Below are 16,390 nucleotides of genomic sequence, written 5' to 3'. Positions count from 1 at the left end.
TGGTAATTACTTTGCTTTAATAGGACAGTGTCAAAGCGAAAGTAGTGTATTGTAGTTTTTGTTTAGATCTTACATTTATATTAGGAAATTTATTATATATATATATATAAAGTATTTTAGTGTGAACCCAATAATTATAATGAATTATGAGTTATGCAGCAATTAAGAATCTATAAACTTCAAATCAACTCCGCCTCTATATGAAAGTAGGACTAGTTTTTTTATTTTGCCATGAAAAACTAACACGTACATAAAAAAAAATAACTATGAATCAATAGTTAAATGTTGCAATTTTCATGTGCATCGCATATTCGCACTTCGCACATGCATGTTTGCTAGTACGTGCAATTAAACAGCACGGTAAATTAACAGGCACTTCAATTGGTGGCTTCGCCAAGTTTGTTGAAAGCCACTAAACAGTTGATAATGTCAAAATTGTTTTTTCTATACAGAAAAGTTTGGCCTGCTGGGTAGTCCGGAAGTTAGGCATGTTTAGAGGGGCAAAGTTTGGCACTACAATGGCTCCTGGTAGATCAATCGTTATTTTTGATAATTCACCAAAATGGTGTGAATTATTTGCCATAAAGGTAGTGTGTAAAAAAAACAACAGATATACTTATGACACATGTTTAATGTTTTGTATGTATGATATATAGGACATAACGCATACACAACTTGCCTTATAACACATACAAAATATGCGTTAATTGGTAAATGTGTCCTTTTTTAACACATTACTTTGGTCGTTTGGCAAATAATTCACATCACTTTGGTTCCGGACTTAACCCTACTCACAAGCTGGATAGCCTAGTTTTTGTTAATACATCGGCTATAGCATGTCTATGGACACTCTTTTTTTAAATCTCTCCCAATGAATTCCCACTTTGTCACTCTAGTGACTCTAACTCGCAACCTCGAAATTGAAAAAGTGAAGGGTGTACTAGTTTAGATCTAGCATCATGCTGTTTTATTTATTGAGGTATCGCAGATACACCCTGTGTATACGCTTAAAATCGGGTCTATCCGATTTTACTATTTGATCGGGACTAGGGAATTGCATTAATGGTAGGCCTGTAGTGGATCAAGATCAAAGCACGAGGAAAAGGTACTGAGTTCGAGAATCGAAGTGCCTGTCGAGATCGAGGCCAGCAAGGATCGAGACCAAATAGGGCAGACTTCGAGCAAAGCGCAATAACAAAAAAAGCGAGATATCCGTGACTGATCGAAGATCATGGCGAAAATCTCGGAACAGATCAAATCAAGGGCGGTTGTTTAGGCTAAATCATGGGATTTACTTTCGTAATAAGAATTGTACCATAGATAGGATTTCTATACTATATTAAGAGGGTTCTAATCATTTTGTAGGACCTTACATTCACACATATTCTTGTTCATCAGCTTGTTATTGCACCAATCAGTTCGAGGGTATTCGAGCTCGAGGGCTGAACTCCGTTCAAACACTAGTTTGCTTTATATTATTGTTAATTTCTATTATTGATCTTTACATCTATCAATTGATATTTGGTGAAATCACGTGTCCTTAAAACCACATTATAAGTTTAATTGTTATCCAATTTTAAGGGTAATCAGTTTAGCGCCCACCGCGGGGCTAAGGATAATAGTGATTACCTAGTATTAATTCCCATAACATACACTGCTTTACGCTTGTTCTCATAAGTGTCTTTGATTTCAGGAATAAACATGTCAAATTCTCAAGTAGCACTCACTCACACAGACAACGGCCTTGGTCATCATGGCGAGAACGAAAACATAGTCGCCTTGGGAAATGGGGTACCTCCAGTCAACCCTAATGGACCACCGGCCGTAGACCCCATCGATGTCAGCTCTCATGTTGCCATTAATGGGAATTTGTGCGTCGACCCTGAAAATAGCATCCGTAGAGATGCCCGAGCAGCCGATCAGAATGCACAGAGCGGTAAAGAAGGCAGAATTTGGCTTTGAATGATATTCGAAATGTTGCAGACTCAACAAGCTGCGATAGCGCAACTCCAAAATCCAAATAGAGCACCAAGCCGAATTGAGCTCGAAACATCACAAGAGTTTGTTCGTAGAGTCGAACCTGCGCCGGAGAAATCGAACGCCAATGAATCGGGGACTGACCCCGCCATTATGAAGATGCTCGAGTAACTCACTAAACGGATCGAATAAGGTGAAATGAAATCAAGGCTAATGACAAAAAGGTAGAAACGTACAACTCACGGGTTGACCAAATATGGGGGCACCCCCGATTTTAAAGGGTTTGAATTCGAAGAAGTTCGTGCAGAAGACTTTCCCTCTAAGTGCGGCTCCGAAGCCCATCCCGAAGAAATTTCGTATGCCAGAAATTCCCAAATACAATGGGACCACAAACCCTAATGTTTACTTCTTATACATGCATAATAAAGGGGAATGGCTTAGAAGATGATGAGATCAAATCCGTTCTACTGAAAAAATTTGGAGAGACTTTGTCGAAGGGGGTGATGATATGGTACCACAACTTGCCACCCAATTCCATCGATTCCTTCGCCATGTTTGCAGATTCATCCATGAAGGCACACGCCCGAGCAGTAAAGGTTGCGACCAGGAAGTCAGACCTCTTTAAAGTGAGACAAAAGGACAATGAAATATTAAGGGAATTCGTATCTTGGTTCCAGATGGAATGCATGGACCTACCCTCGGTCACAGATGATTGGGATGTTCAAGCCTTCACTCAAGGTTTGAACGAGCAAAGTTTGATAGCATCACGACAACTAAAGCAGAATTTAATTGAATATCCAGTTGTGACCTGGGCCGATGTACATAATTGATATCAGTCGAAAAACAGGGTCGAGGATTATCAATTGGGAACCCTTTCCGGTTTCATTTACTCAAATATGCCCGTCGGCAGAATTCAAAGGGACATCGACAGGGAACCCTAATAGAACAGAGATCGTTAGCAACCATACAATGCAGATCGTAAAAACACCGACCTAGGACGTAATCCCATTCGAAATAATTCAAGGAATGATCGAGGACAGAGCTCCCGGGGGCTCATGAGTAAAAGTGGCTTCGATAAACATGTCAAGCCCACAGAAGCACCACGATTGTTAGAATATAACTTCAGCTTCTATGCATCAAGTATTGTGTCAGCCATTGGACGAATCAAGGATACTAGATAGCCCAGACCCCTACAGACTGATCCAGCTCAAAGGAACCCTAATCAAATATGCAAACACCATGGTACCCATGGACATAAAACTGAAGACTACAAACAGTTGAGGGAGGAGGTAGCTCGTTTATTCAACAAGGGTCATCTTCGGGAATTCTTAAGCGATCGAGCCAAGAATCACTTCAAAAACAGGGATTCAAATAGGCAAAACGAGTAGAAAGACCACAACATGTGATTCATATGATCGTTGGAGGGGTCGATATTCCTTAAGGACCGGTATTCAAACGCACCAAGGTGACTCTCACAAGGGAAAAACAAACCCGGGATTATTTACTAGAAGAAACCTTGTCTTTCAATGACGAGGATACAGAAGGGATCGAACAACCTCACAATGACGCACTGGTAATACCTATCCTTATGAATAAAATTCAAGTTAAATGTGTGTTAATTGATCCAGGAAGCTATGAAAATATTATTCAATCAAGGGTCGTAGAGCAACTCAGCCTCCAAGATCAAATCGTGCTCGCAACTCAGGTGCTTAATGGCTTCAACATGGCAAGTGAAACCACCAAAGGGGAAATCATTTTGCCAGTAAATGTGGCTGGGACCATCCTGGAAACAAAGTTCTATGTGATCGAAGGCGACATGAAGTACAACACGTTGCTCGGGAGGCCTTAGATCCATACCATGAGGGCAGTACCCTCGACGCTTCATCAAGTCCTGAAGTTCCCAACATCAGTAGGAATCAAAACGGTGTACGGTGAACAAACCACCACCAAAGAAATGTTTGCAATGATGTAGTACTAGTGTCAAAGTTTTCGTCAACAAAGGAATCAGAGTCGAAGGGAAAGCGAGAGGTCAAATAGCAACCACAATCACTAGCCTCGGCCCGAGCGGAGGAGCAAGAAACTTTCGAGGATGATGATTATATGATACCTCGAACCTTCATAACCCCCGATGATTCTGATGCAACAAAGTCAACGGTCGAAGAGCTAGCACAAATCGTGTTGATCGAGCATCTGTCGATCAAAAGGTATATCTGGGCACGGGGTTAACTCTAGAGCTCAGAAAAAAACTAGTTCAATTTCTTTTAAATAAGATGGATTGTGTTTCTTGGTCCTACCTAGATATGACAGGGAACCCACCGGAGACCACTACGCATCGACTGAGCTTGGATCCGAAGTTTCGCCCGGTAAAACAAAAGAGAAGACCTCAGTTCAAAGTAAAACATGCATTCATCAAGGATGAGGTAACAAAACTTCTCAATATAGGATCCATTTGGGAGGTAAAATATCCTGAATGGTTAGCAAACATAGTTGTAGTCCCTAAAAAGGGAAACAAACTTAGAATGTGCGTAGACTATAAGGATTTAAACAAGGCATGCCCTAAAGATTCCTTTCCTTTACCGAATATCGATCGCATAATCGATGCCAGGGGCGGCCACGAGATCCTTAGTTTTCTCGATGTCTACTCCGGGTAACAATCAAATACAAATGAACCCGGAAGATCAGTAAAAGACTTCGTTTATCATTAAATAAGACACCTATTGCTATAATGTAATGTCGTTCGGACTAAAAAATACTGGTGCTACTTATCAACGCCTAGTAAATCGAATGTTCGAAGAACAAATAGGTAAATCAATAGAGGTTTATATTGATGATATGCTGGTTAAGTCCGTGTGAGCAGAGGACCATTTGAAACATTTGCAGGAGACCTTCGACATACTGAAAAAGTATAACATGAAGCTTAACCCGGAGAAATGTGCATTCGGGGTCGGGTCGGAAAGTTCCTCGGCTTTTTGGTATCAAATTGAGGAATCAAAATCAACCCCCATAAAATCAAGTCAATCGAAGACATCACAGTTGTTGCTAATGTCAAGGATGTACAAAGGTTAACACGACGCATAGCCGCCCTGGGTCGATTTATTTCGAGGTCCTTAGATAGGAGTCACCGGTTCTTCTCACTGCTCAAGAAAAACAGCAATTTTGTATGGACCCCAGAATGTCAACAGGCTTTGGAGGAACTCAAACGCTGCCTATCGAGCCCGTCATTGCTTCACACCCGAAAGGCGGACGAGTAACTTTACTTATACTTAGCGGTCTCGGAGATAGCAGTAAGTGGGGTCTTAGTTCGAGAAGAACATGGTACGCAATTTCCAGTTTATTATGTTAGTCGAACCTTAGGTGAAGCCAAGACCAATACCCGTACTTAGAGAAATTAGCGCTTGCTTTAATAAGTGCCTCTAGGAAATTAAAGCCATATTTTCAATGTCACCCAATTTGTTTTGTAACCACTTACCCCCTTCGCAACATTTTGCACAAGCCCGAGCTCTCGGGACGATTGGCTAAATGGGCTGTCGAGATCAGCAGGTACAATATCAAGTATCAACCCCGAACGGCCATCAAGTCTCAAATCTTGGCAAACTGCGTGACCGACTTCATGCCAGCCCTCGTGCCCGAGGTCGAAAAGGAACTATTATTAAAGTCAGATACATTATCGGGGGTGTGGATCCTCTTCACAGATGACGCTTAGAATGTGATGGGGCTCGGGCTAGGCATCGTTTTGAAGTCACCCACATGTAATACAATTAGACAGTCTATCAAAACTTTGATATTAACTAACAATGAGACCGATTATGAGGCCATGATTGCAGGTCTCAAGCTCGCTAAGAGCTTGGGAGCGGAGGTCATCGATGCCAAATGCAACTCCCAACTTGTGGTAAATCAAGTCAACAGGACTTTTGAGGTTCGAGAAGATCGAATGCAGAGGTATTTAGACAAACTACAAGTGTCTCTACATCGATTTAAATAATGGACCTTATAGCACGTACCTTGAGAGAAAAATTGTTAGGCCGATGCCCTTGCAAATTTGGGGTCGTCGATCAAAGATGAGGAACTTAGCTCGGGGACTGTCGTACAACTTTCAAGGTCAATAATCAAAACACGCCGAAATAAACTCTACAAGTCTAACCTGGGATTGGAGGAATGAGTACACCAAATACCTAAAGAACGGGAAGTTGTCATCGGATCCTAAAGAATCAAGGACTCTACGCACAAAGGCCGCACAGTTTACATTGGCCAAGGATGGAACACTCTATAGGAGAACGTTCGATGGACCATTAGCAAAATGTTTAGGACCAGGAGACACTGAATACATTCTATGATAAATTCATGAGGGCACTTGCGAAAATCATTCTGGTGCCGAGTCATTGGTTCACAAAGTCATCAGATCAGGATACTATTGGGCCGATATGGAAAAAGACACTAAAGAATTTGTTCGAAAGTGCGACAAATGTCAAAGGTATTCGCCGATGATCCACCAGCCCTGGGAGCAACTCCACTCAGTCCTGTCCCCATGGCCGTTCATGAAATAAGGGATGGATATCGTCGGCCCTCTACCATCGACCCCAGGGATATTCATTTTGTTTATGACTGACTTTTTCTCTAAGTGGGTTGAAGCACAGGCCTTCGAGAAAGTCAGAAAAAAAAGAAGTCATACACTTTATTTGGGACCATATTATATGTCGATTCGGAATGCATGCCGAGATCATATGAAACAATGGCAAGCAATTCGTCGGCAGCAAAGTGACAAAGTTTTTCGAAGACCGCAAAATAAAAAGGATCCTATCGATGCCATATCATCCAAGTGGGAACGGACATGCCAAATTAACAAACAAAACAGTCATTCAAAGTTTGAAGAAAAGATTGAACGAAGCTAAAGGAAATGGAGAGAAATATTGCCCCAGGTCCTTTGGGTGTATCGAACAACGTCAAAATCCAATACAGGGGCAACACTGTTCTCTTTAGTCTAAGGTGTCGAAGCTCTGATCCCAGTCGAAGTCGGGGAAGCTAGCTTCAGGTTTCAGTATGCAACGGAAAAGTCAAATCACGAGGCTATGAACATGAGCCTCAAATTTCTAGATGAAAGACGGGAGGCCACCCTTGTTCGAATGGCCACACGGAAACAACGGATCGAGAGGTATTACAACCGAAGAACCAATCTTCGACACTTTAAAATTGGAGACTTGGTTCTGAGAAAGGTCACCACCAATACTCGAGACCCAAACGAAGGAAAACTTGGCCCGAACTGGGAGGGACCGTATTAGGTCCTCGATATCGTCGGAAAAGGATCCTATAAACTTGGTGTGATGGACGGAGAGCAACTACCAAACAATTGGAACACATCACTCCTCAAACGATATTACTTCTAAGGTATGACCTTCTCCATTTTCATTTACATTTTATACTAACCAATTGCAGGTGTTCAACCGAAGATATCGAAGGTTCCTTCATCACAAAGTCCTTAGGTCTAAAAGCACACGTTGCACTTTTTTTCCCTTAGACCGGTTTTTAACCCAAATGGATATTTCCGGTAAGGTTTGTAATGAGGCAACCATTGTTTGTGCTAACTTAGAGCAACTCAACAGTGTCCGAGGTTCACCCTCGGATGTTAACTTTGTTACAATGAAGGTACTTTGTGTCAACATAGTCTCTATAGGTAAAACTTTGTAAGGGCCAAACAGTCAAATGAACCGTGCATGTTTAGATCACTTAAACCCTGAAGGCAAACATGTACGCATGTATAATCTATTGAGAGAAGTATTTTTTCTTGCCAAATATTTCTTGCCTTAAAGAAATTTTTACTTTACAATTTCATACTTTTGATCTATTGGGGAAACATGCTTAAGGGCCGATCACAACTGAAGTTCAAACAACTTACCCCGTACTCAGGGACTGCCGTCCGAAAATCGATGAAATCGAACTACTAAAATCTCGAGATCATAAGACCTTAAAAAGGCAACCCTCATTTTTATAGCCCATGACCACCCCACTTGAGGACTAACATTTTGAACAAGTTAGAAGTATAATTGAGAAACAAGCTCAAGAGGCAAATCTCAAGTTAAAGGCTACGGCCAAACTGACAAGGTTCGGAGACGTTCGAATTCCGTGATAAAAACGGGCCTTCTAATATCTTCACAAAACCGGTTAAAAAAAGCTACCCTCGGCAAAATTATAAAGAGTTTCGATAACATCAACCCTCGAAAACCCTAAAGGGGTACCGGATTGTTCGAACTCTCGAACAAGCTTATTTCACGCTAAGGCGTAATGAAGCGAAGGGTTTCGATGATGCTAACCGTCGAAAATCCTAATGGATGTCACACCTCCTTTTTACCCGAAAAGGATATAAGGGAGTTTTTTCAATTAAAGTGACAATAATCGAAACGGAATTATTTATTCAAATTTAGAGTCGTCATTTGGGATAATTTATGGTGTCCCAAGTCACCGGTTTAATATCCCGAATCGAGAAAGTTTGACTCTATTTTTACAGTCCGCGAAACACAGAAATACGAGTAAGGAATTCTGTTAACCCAGGAGAAGGTGTTAGGCATTTCCGGGTTCCGTGGTTTTAGCACGGTCGCTTCAATCATACCTGACTTAATTAAATTATCTAATTACTTATCTTAGAACCTATGTGCATTTTTACCTCTTACCGCTTTTAATTCCTTGATCATTCGTAATTATAGAATTATCTTGGAACGAGTCACGCGTATGTGTACTCGTTTTGTTAGGCGCGCTAAAAATCATGTCACACGTACGTGTACATAATTAATAACACTTATTAATATTAAGATTGTTTCATCCAAAGTTGCGAGAATGCATACCTTGGTTTTAATTTTGAAAATCGTAACCATGTCATGTGAACGTGTACATAATCACGATAATTTATTTATTAATACGCGCCTAAAGCATTTCTACGAATATTCATTATTCTTCCTAAATTTTGAGATTTTTGTGAAGATAAAGAGTTATGGATAGTTGTAAAAAAGAGGTGCATGATTGTGATGTTATTGGGCTTCATAGGATTTAATTTTTGGCTCAAATTAATTCTAATAAATACTTTAAGCTTTAAAGTCTAACACTTCTCATTTCTAAAATCATTACTAAGTTGTCATCTACGGCACATTAAATATCTAAGAAAATTTAAACTAAAAGAAGATCTCTTTCGAAATAAAACAATTTAGCATGACTCTATTGTCGATAACTCATTTTCAATTCATTTTAAATCAAACCCCATAGCACATCGACCAACTATTTACATAAATGAAATAAGCTACAGGAGATAAAGCATAGCATAAAGCAGAGCCAAAGATCGACAATGCAGAACCCAAGCGGAATTAAACCCAACCTTCCAAACTCCCTAAGCTAAATTAAATAATTCAATAACTTGTATTGCATGATTTTTTTAACATGCTACCACAAAATTAAACAACACAAGCATATCAGCAAGAAAAAAATCAAAATCTATGGCAAATCGGGGTATGAACTAATGAAAATTCTTTAACAAATATTACAAGCAAACACATGAACAGAGATTCACGAGCAAACATAATATAAAAAAAAATCAACAAAAAATATAAATCGAAAGAAGCAAGAACGGACCTCAATAAGCCATAATTCATTTACAATGGGAGCTATCAAATCCAAGTACAATGGAGAGGTTCGACTTAATAATTCTGCTTGAGATCTGAACCAAGATCAGAGACTTCTAAAGGCAACATCGTCGGAACCTCGAATCGGCGAACTCGAACATCACCTCACTTTAACGATTATTACGGAGCTGATTTTGGACTGATTTTGAAGTTGTTTTCGAGCTATTTCGCAGCTGGTTTCTATTGCATTTTGGGATGCTTTTCGTAGCTGTTTAACCGGTAGATTTAGACTGATTTTCAGAGCAAATTTTGGAGATGTTTAGGTTCCTTTTGGATTTGTTTCCATGGAAGTTCGAGGTGAGTTTTGGACTGGTATTTATGGCTGAGTTTCATGGAGTTTCAACTGATTTGGGGTGAGTTTAAATGGCGGTGAATGTAGCGAGGACAAGAAGAAGGTAGCTGCAGCTACGTTTTCTCTATTTTTTTAGACTCTCTTTTTCGTCTCTATCTCCAAATCCCTCTGTTTTTCACCTCTCCGTTTTTAATTATTGGTCCTTGTTGTTATCCCCCTTTGTTTTTGTGTTGTTTTTTTGTTTTCTTCCCATATCTCTCGTTCTCTTTTATTTTGTTCTAAGAATTCCCCCTGTTTCGTGGCTCCCTCCCCTGGTTTTGATTTGGTCCAGAGCTGGTTCTCAAAGATGGGGAATGGCAAGCTCTCTCTTTTCTCGATCCGGAGTTAGGCCTTTTCCTTTGTTCTTTTGTCGTTCCACCAAATCTCCCCTGTCGTTCTTTTTTCCTAGGTCTATATTCTGTTTGTGTGTGTTTATATATTTCAAAGAGAATAAAGAAAAGCCCTTCTCCAAGAAAAACGTGACCAGTTCCTTTTTCCCCTTTTTTTGTTGTGCCAAATCCCTTTTTCTCTTTCTTTTCCATATCTGTTATGGGTGTGTATACATAAGTGTGTGCGTGACTTTTTTTTGTTATTATTGGAATAAAATGTGCATGTGAGTTAGTTATGGGAAGTGGATAGGAAAGCATCTTTTGGCAAGTGGCACAATTTTATTAGCTCTTGTTCTTATAAAAAAAATCAGGTTTTCTTTTAAAGGGAAAAAGAAAAATGCTAAGTTAATAATACTATTGATTCTTATTTTTTTTATTTTCGAAAATAAAACCTATAAAGGTGAAATAAAGACTAAAATATATGGATTAAACTTTAAAGTATTTATATACTAAAGAAATTGTGAAAATTTAAATATGGTCAAAAATTAGTTGCTCACAGTTGCCCCTCTTTGCTTGGGAACATGAAAAATTTTCAAGCAAAGATAAAGTGAGCCGTGTGACTAATTTTTGACCAAATATTTATTCAAAAAGGGAAAATAAACAAAGGAAAGGGTGCAACCGAGTCCTGGTTTTGGACAGCCTACATATCCCTGGCTATAAGGGAATCAGGTCGTGTGTAGTTCAAGAAGAATGATGGAGTGACGAGTTTGAGAGTCGGGCGAGGTTCCGTCGAGGCTCTGGTCCGCAGTCCTGTTATTACATCAAAATCAAAAATAAAAAGGATTAACTAAGCCTATCAGCTACGAGTTACAAGATTCCTATCTATGAGTCTTCTGAAGCTTGATCTTGAGTCTTGGTTGGTTCTTCATGCGGACTCTGATCTGAATTTTGATGCTTGTTAACTGCAGGTGTTAGTTCATTCTTCCACGGCTTCTTCATATCAAGACCGGACATGCAGTGCTCGTGACTTCAGCCATGTCTTGAGCGGTCCACATCTTTCATCTGCTTCTGCATTTGGATTCACTTCCCTCTTTTTTCTTTTTCTTTTTTTTTCTTTTTTTTTTCTTTTTCTTTTCTTTTTTTTGGGATTGAGACTTATTCTTTTGGTTATCTCGTGTTGTCGACTCGTATTTTGAGGCAAGCTTCCGCTACTTCTATCTTGAATTGAATTCTGAAATGACTTCCCTCGTTCTCCAGGTGGGCGCGTGCTACTGACTTGAAATTTGAAGTGACTCTAAAATGAATTCCCTTGTTCTCCAGGTGGGCGCCTGATACTACAGCAGAACAGACAAAATAAAAGAAACTTTTCTGCCTCAATTTGCACTAGGAAGATTTGTAAGTTGTTAGCAGAACTATAAATCACCTACGCTATTGATGAGAATAAAATTGAAGACTCGACTAGGATGTGCATCTCTTGTGAGTAAAACCAAGAAAATTTTGACTAGCAAATGCGTCTGCTTAAAAAAACCTGAATGACCCATATTAGGAAGTGCGTCTCCTAAATTTAAGATTGAGCTTGCGGGAAACTATAAACTAAGCTTGACTAAAGTAAAAACTGACCCTATTCTCCAGGCGGGACCCCTAATTTCAAGAAAACTAAAAATTAATAACTTAAGAAAACTAAAAATTGACCCTCGTTTTTTCTTTTTTTTTTCAAATCCAGACTTCCTTTTTAAAAAAAATTATTATCCTAGGAGAAAATTCATCAGACTAGGTTTTAATCTTAGGAGAAAGATTCATCAGACTAAGTTTTTGATCCTAGGAGAAAGTTCATCAAACTAGGTCTCTTTTCTTCTTCTTCTTCTTTTTCTCTTTTTTTTTGGTATCTTAGGAGAAAGATTCATCAGAATAATATTTCTATCCTAGGAGAAAGTTCATCAAACTAGGTCTTCTATCTTAAGAGAAAAATTCATTAGACTAAGATTTTAATCTTAGGAGAAAGATCATCATACTAGGTCTTCTATCTTAGGAGAAAGTTCATCAGACTAGGTTTTCTATCTTAAGAGAAAGATTCATCAAACTAATATTTTGATCCTAGGAGAAAAATTCATCAGACTAAGTCTTCTATCCTAGGAGAAAAATTCATCGGACTAAGATTTTGATCCTAGGAGAAAGTTCATCAGACTAGGTTTCCTATCTTAGGAGAAAGATTCATCAGACTAAGATTTTTATTGGGAGGAAAATCCATCAGGCTAGGACTTTTTATCCTAGGAGGAAAAAAATATGACGAGCAAATGGCAAAACTTTATGCACACGAGCAAGATAGATAAAGGCAAAGATTTGAGAAACTTTATGCTCGATCAGCTTGAGTCGCTCTCAAGAGACTTTTGTTCGGTACTGACTCAGATTGTTTCACACCCAGTACCATTTGTATTTGCGGCTCAATCAACCTTATCCCAACTGGAGATCTTTGCTTAGGTGACCTTTTCTGATATCTTGAATGACTTCTTACTTTTGAGCAATTTGTTTGTTAGAGAGAATCACAAGTTATCTTTGCTTTTTCCAAGTAGGCTGACAACAGTCTTTTGGGGGAGCCTTTGCTTGAATCCTCAAAGCATGTTGACAGTAACAATCGAGTGTGCTGGCCAAATTTACTTTGTGCAACTGAAAAGCTAGTAGCAGATTTTGAAATATTTTCTTGTTTGTTTTGACAAGGACTGACTTGGAGTGAAGGACACAATGATGCTAAGAAATAAGTATTAACAAGAAATGCCCCTGTCGGAAGGATAGAAGGAAGAGTTTTTTTTCCTTTTTTTTCATTAACTAGCCTTAATGGTCATGACATGCATTTTGGACTCAACGGCCTGATCTATCAAACTAATCCAATCTTCCCTTTTGCCATTCTTATGACCTTTGAAGTCGGGCTTGTTCGTGCCGATCCTTTGCATCGGCTTCATGACTCACTTTCGACGGTGCCCCAGGGATTTTTGCCAACAAATCTCTCTCATTTATTCATCTCTGCTTATCGTCGCCTTACAGTGCCCATGAAGGTTTTCACTAGTAAGACTCTCTTATTTTTTCTTTCTTTTTCTTTTTCTTTTGCTTTCTGGTGCGAGCAACTTGACTGTGTTCTATGTCGCGTGATAACAGTTGCTCATTGCATGCTTCTCTTGGCATTCTTGAAGGCATACCGGGAGGTCTTTATTTGGAAGGATTTTAGATAGGGTTGGACAGAAGGGACGGCATGAAGGCTCAAAGTAGACTCAAAATGAAGGGTTGTGGACTTACAACTCTTGGAATCGACTCCTTCAAAAGTGAAATAAAATCTTTGCCCTAGTTTCAGATACTAGGGATTTTTTTGAATTTTTATTTGGTTGGACCGAATTGTGAGGCGGCCTACGTATCCTTTTTTTAAGGAATCAGGTCGAACGTAGTTCAAACATCTGACCTAAACTATTTTTCATCTTTCTTTTTTTCCTTTTTTTCTCTCTTTTTTTCTTTTTTTTCTTTTTTTCTTTTTTTGTTTTCCCCAACTTCTATCTTCTGGGGGCATGGGCATCCGACAGTTCTTTTCTTCTTCTCTTTTTTTCTAAAATAAGTTGCCGCAGTTTCTATTTTCTAAGGGCATGGACCTTCCACTATTCTTTTCTTCTTCCTTTTTTTCCACTTGAACTTTCAAAGAGCTGGCCCAGTTTGTACTCTTAGGGCATGAGCCTTTATTGTTATTATTGTTTTTCATTTTCATTTTTTTTGACTTTTGACTCTAGACCTGATTCCAAAAGAGGGTGGTCAAAGAAAATAATACAGGCTCAAAAGGGTGGCAAAGGGTATTAACTGTTTGGGTAGCAAAAAAAAGACCTCCCAACCTCGAGAATGCCAAACATACTATCTTTTCGCGATCACAACATTGATGAACATGTCTGTCTTCTTGGTGTGTCATGGTCGAAAAACACTTTCCATCCATTAATGTAAAACTTTTGACCAAGTTTCAATTGATTCAAAATCCCCAAACCCGATCTTCACAATGATTTGAAGGTGAATTTTACTCGACCTTAATTCCAAAGTATTTCAACACTTTTTCATCCTCAAAAGTGTTTTTTTCTCAGTTATACAATTCCAGATTAAATCAGTTTCTAAGATCTAGTCAAAATTTCCGCATGTATGTCATGTCATTAGAACTAGCGAGAAAAGAACTAAGAACAAAATGACACAAAAGTACAAACTGTATTTCATTGAGTAAAGAATGAAAGGGTTTGACAACAAGACAAACAACCTAAAATCCGAGTTACAGCCCTAAACAACCCGGATAATGAAAATAGCAACAGAACAGACAGACAAGACTCACACAAACAGAATGGAGGGATAGAAGGGTTTGACTTAATAAAACAAATAAAATCTGGATGACAACCCTGAAATAACCCAGATAGTAGAAAAAACATCAAAACAAGCTATCAAGATTCCTTCATAGTAAGGAGAGAATGACTTTTCAATTGCTAAGCTTGACATTTAGCCACAAATTTGCTCATCAGAATCACCATGGCCTTCTCCAATTTCAGTCGGCAAGTTTCCGAGAGGATTCTCATTCTCCATGTCACCACGCATCATCCCCACAAAGTGTACATCATCATGTGTAGGTAAATGATTTTGCACGATATTTCAAGTGTCACTGTCTTGGATCACAATCAATTTTTCCTAGATCATCCTTTATATTTCTCTTTTCAAATCCCGATAGCTTTGAACATTGCGCCCCTGGGCATTGGAATGGTATTCGCACCTTTTAGAAGGGTCAAAGCTTCTTGCACATTGATCCACATGATTTGGAAGAATAGGTGCAATCATATCATAATGCTTTAATTTCTCAAACAAGCTTTCATAGGACTCTCCTATGGGAGTAAAATTATCTTTCAACCTTTGTTCCCATCTATACCCCTGGCTTGGATGTAGGTTATAGGGTACTTGAAAATTTTGTGGAGGCTGGTGGAGATTTTGCAGTGCTGGTGCGTGCCTTCTGGGGTATCTTGGTGGCTTGACAACATATCGAGGTGGAGCAACAAAGTATTGTGAGTTCTGCGGTGGATAGTAGTGCTCAGGAGCATCATCAGAAAAAAGACGAGGCTGGTCATACCTTCGAGATGCTCTCCTAGGACCTCTTCTCGACCCCTATGTTATCATGATTTCTTCGTCCTTCTCATTCATGTCACTAAAATTATCAGATTCAATCTGGCCAGCCTGAGTTGCGGCTTTGAGAACTGCTTGACTTATAATTTTGCCTGTCTTAAGTCCATTCTCAACCATTTCCCCCATTTTGATTGCTTCCGAGAAAGATTTACCTACTGCGAACATCATGTTTTGAAAATAATCTGGCTTTTGAGCCTGAAGAAAGACAGTGATTAGCTCGTGATCATCCATGGGTGGCTTAAATCTAGCTGTTTGCTCTCTCCATTTAATGGCATAGTTGGTTTCTTCTTCAGGTTTGAAAGGGAATTGTGGTTTGGGGCGATGTCGATGTTGTATTGGAACTGTTTGACAAAGGCCTGTGCCATGTCATTCCAGATATACTAGCGAGATGTCTTTATCCATAAACCATTCGGAGGCTACCCCTGTAAGGCTTTCCTCAAAATAAGTTATTAGCAATTCTTCATTTCTTCCTGCACCTCTTAGCTGATTGCAATACCTTTTCAGGTGGGCTATGGGGTCTCCATGTCCATCATACTTTTCAAATTTAGGGATCTTGAAACCAAGTGGCAAACGAACATCAGGGAACATACATAGATCCTTGAAGGCAATACTCTTCTGACCTGCCAACCCCTGCATGTTTTTCAACTTTTGTTTCAAGCTTTTCAGTCTTTGAGTCATTTCTTCCTATGCCATCTTTCGGGCAGGCTTCTCAATATTTGCAGGAAGATCAAACAAGTACGAGTGGTACTGCTCTTGCTGGGTAGAAAATTGTGAATCATGACAAGGTTGTCCTTGGTCATTGGCCCATGCTTGACACATTTTGGTCATTTGTTGTTTCAGTATTCTATTTTCCTCAAACACAGCAGACTTTTGTCGAACCCTCTGACCCTGAGTCTCTTGAGCACTTGTAACAG

The 16,390-nt window shown here is 39.4% G+C and overlaps 1 protein-coding gene across 1 annotated transcript; it reads right to left on the bottom strand.

The window, feature by feature from the left end:
• Positions 1-15,458: 15,458 nt before the first annotated feature.
• On the bottom strand, positions 15,459-16,154 carry LOC138877989 (uncharacterized). Its single transcript, XM_070157641.1, has 2 exons — positions 15,953-16,154; positions 15,459-15,832 (listed from the first exon to the last, which is right to left on the bottom strand). The coding sequence occupies exons 1-2, from the start codon at positions 16,152-16,154 to the stop codon at positions 15,459-15,461; spliced, it is 576 nt and encodes a 191-aa protein (XP_070013742.1).
• Between the last annotated feature and the right edge of the window lie 236 nt (positions 16,155-16,390).

Source organism: Nicotiana sylvestris, chromosome 9 (genome assembly GCF_000393655.2).
Source record: "Nicotiana sylvestris chromosome 9, ASM39365v2, whole genome shotgun sequence".
Lineage (NCBI taxonomy): Eukaryota > Viridiplantae > Streptophyta > Magnoliopsida > Solanales > Solanaceae > Nicotiana > Nicotiana sylvestris.
Note: the sequence above shows the minus strand (reverse complement) of the source record. Positions and strands in the feature narration are given on the sequence as shown.

What these genes read in the sequence shown, in the direction of transcription:
- LOC138877989 (XM_070157641.1), bottom strand. Translation starts at nt 16,154, where the DNA reads ATGACTCAAAGACTGAAAAGCTTGAAACAAAAGTTGAAAAACATGCAG. An exon ending in GTATTGCAATCAGCTAAGAG is followed by an intron (nt 15,833 to 15,952) that starts GTGCAGGAAGAA and finishes GACATGGCACAG; the next exon opens with GCCTTTGTCAAACAGTTCCA.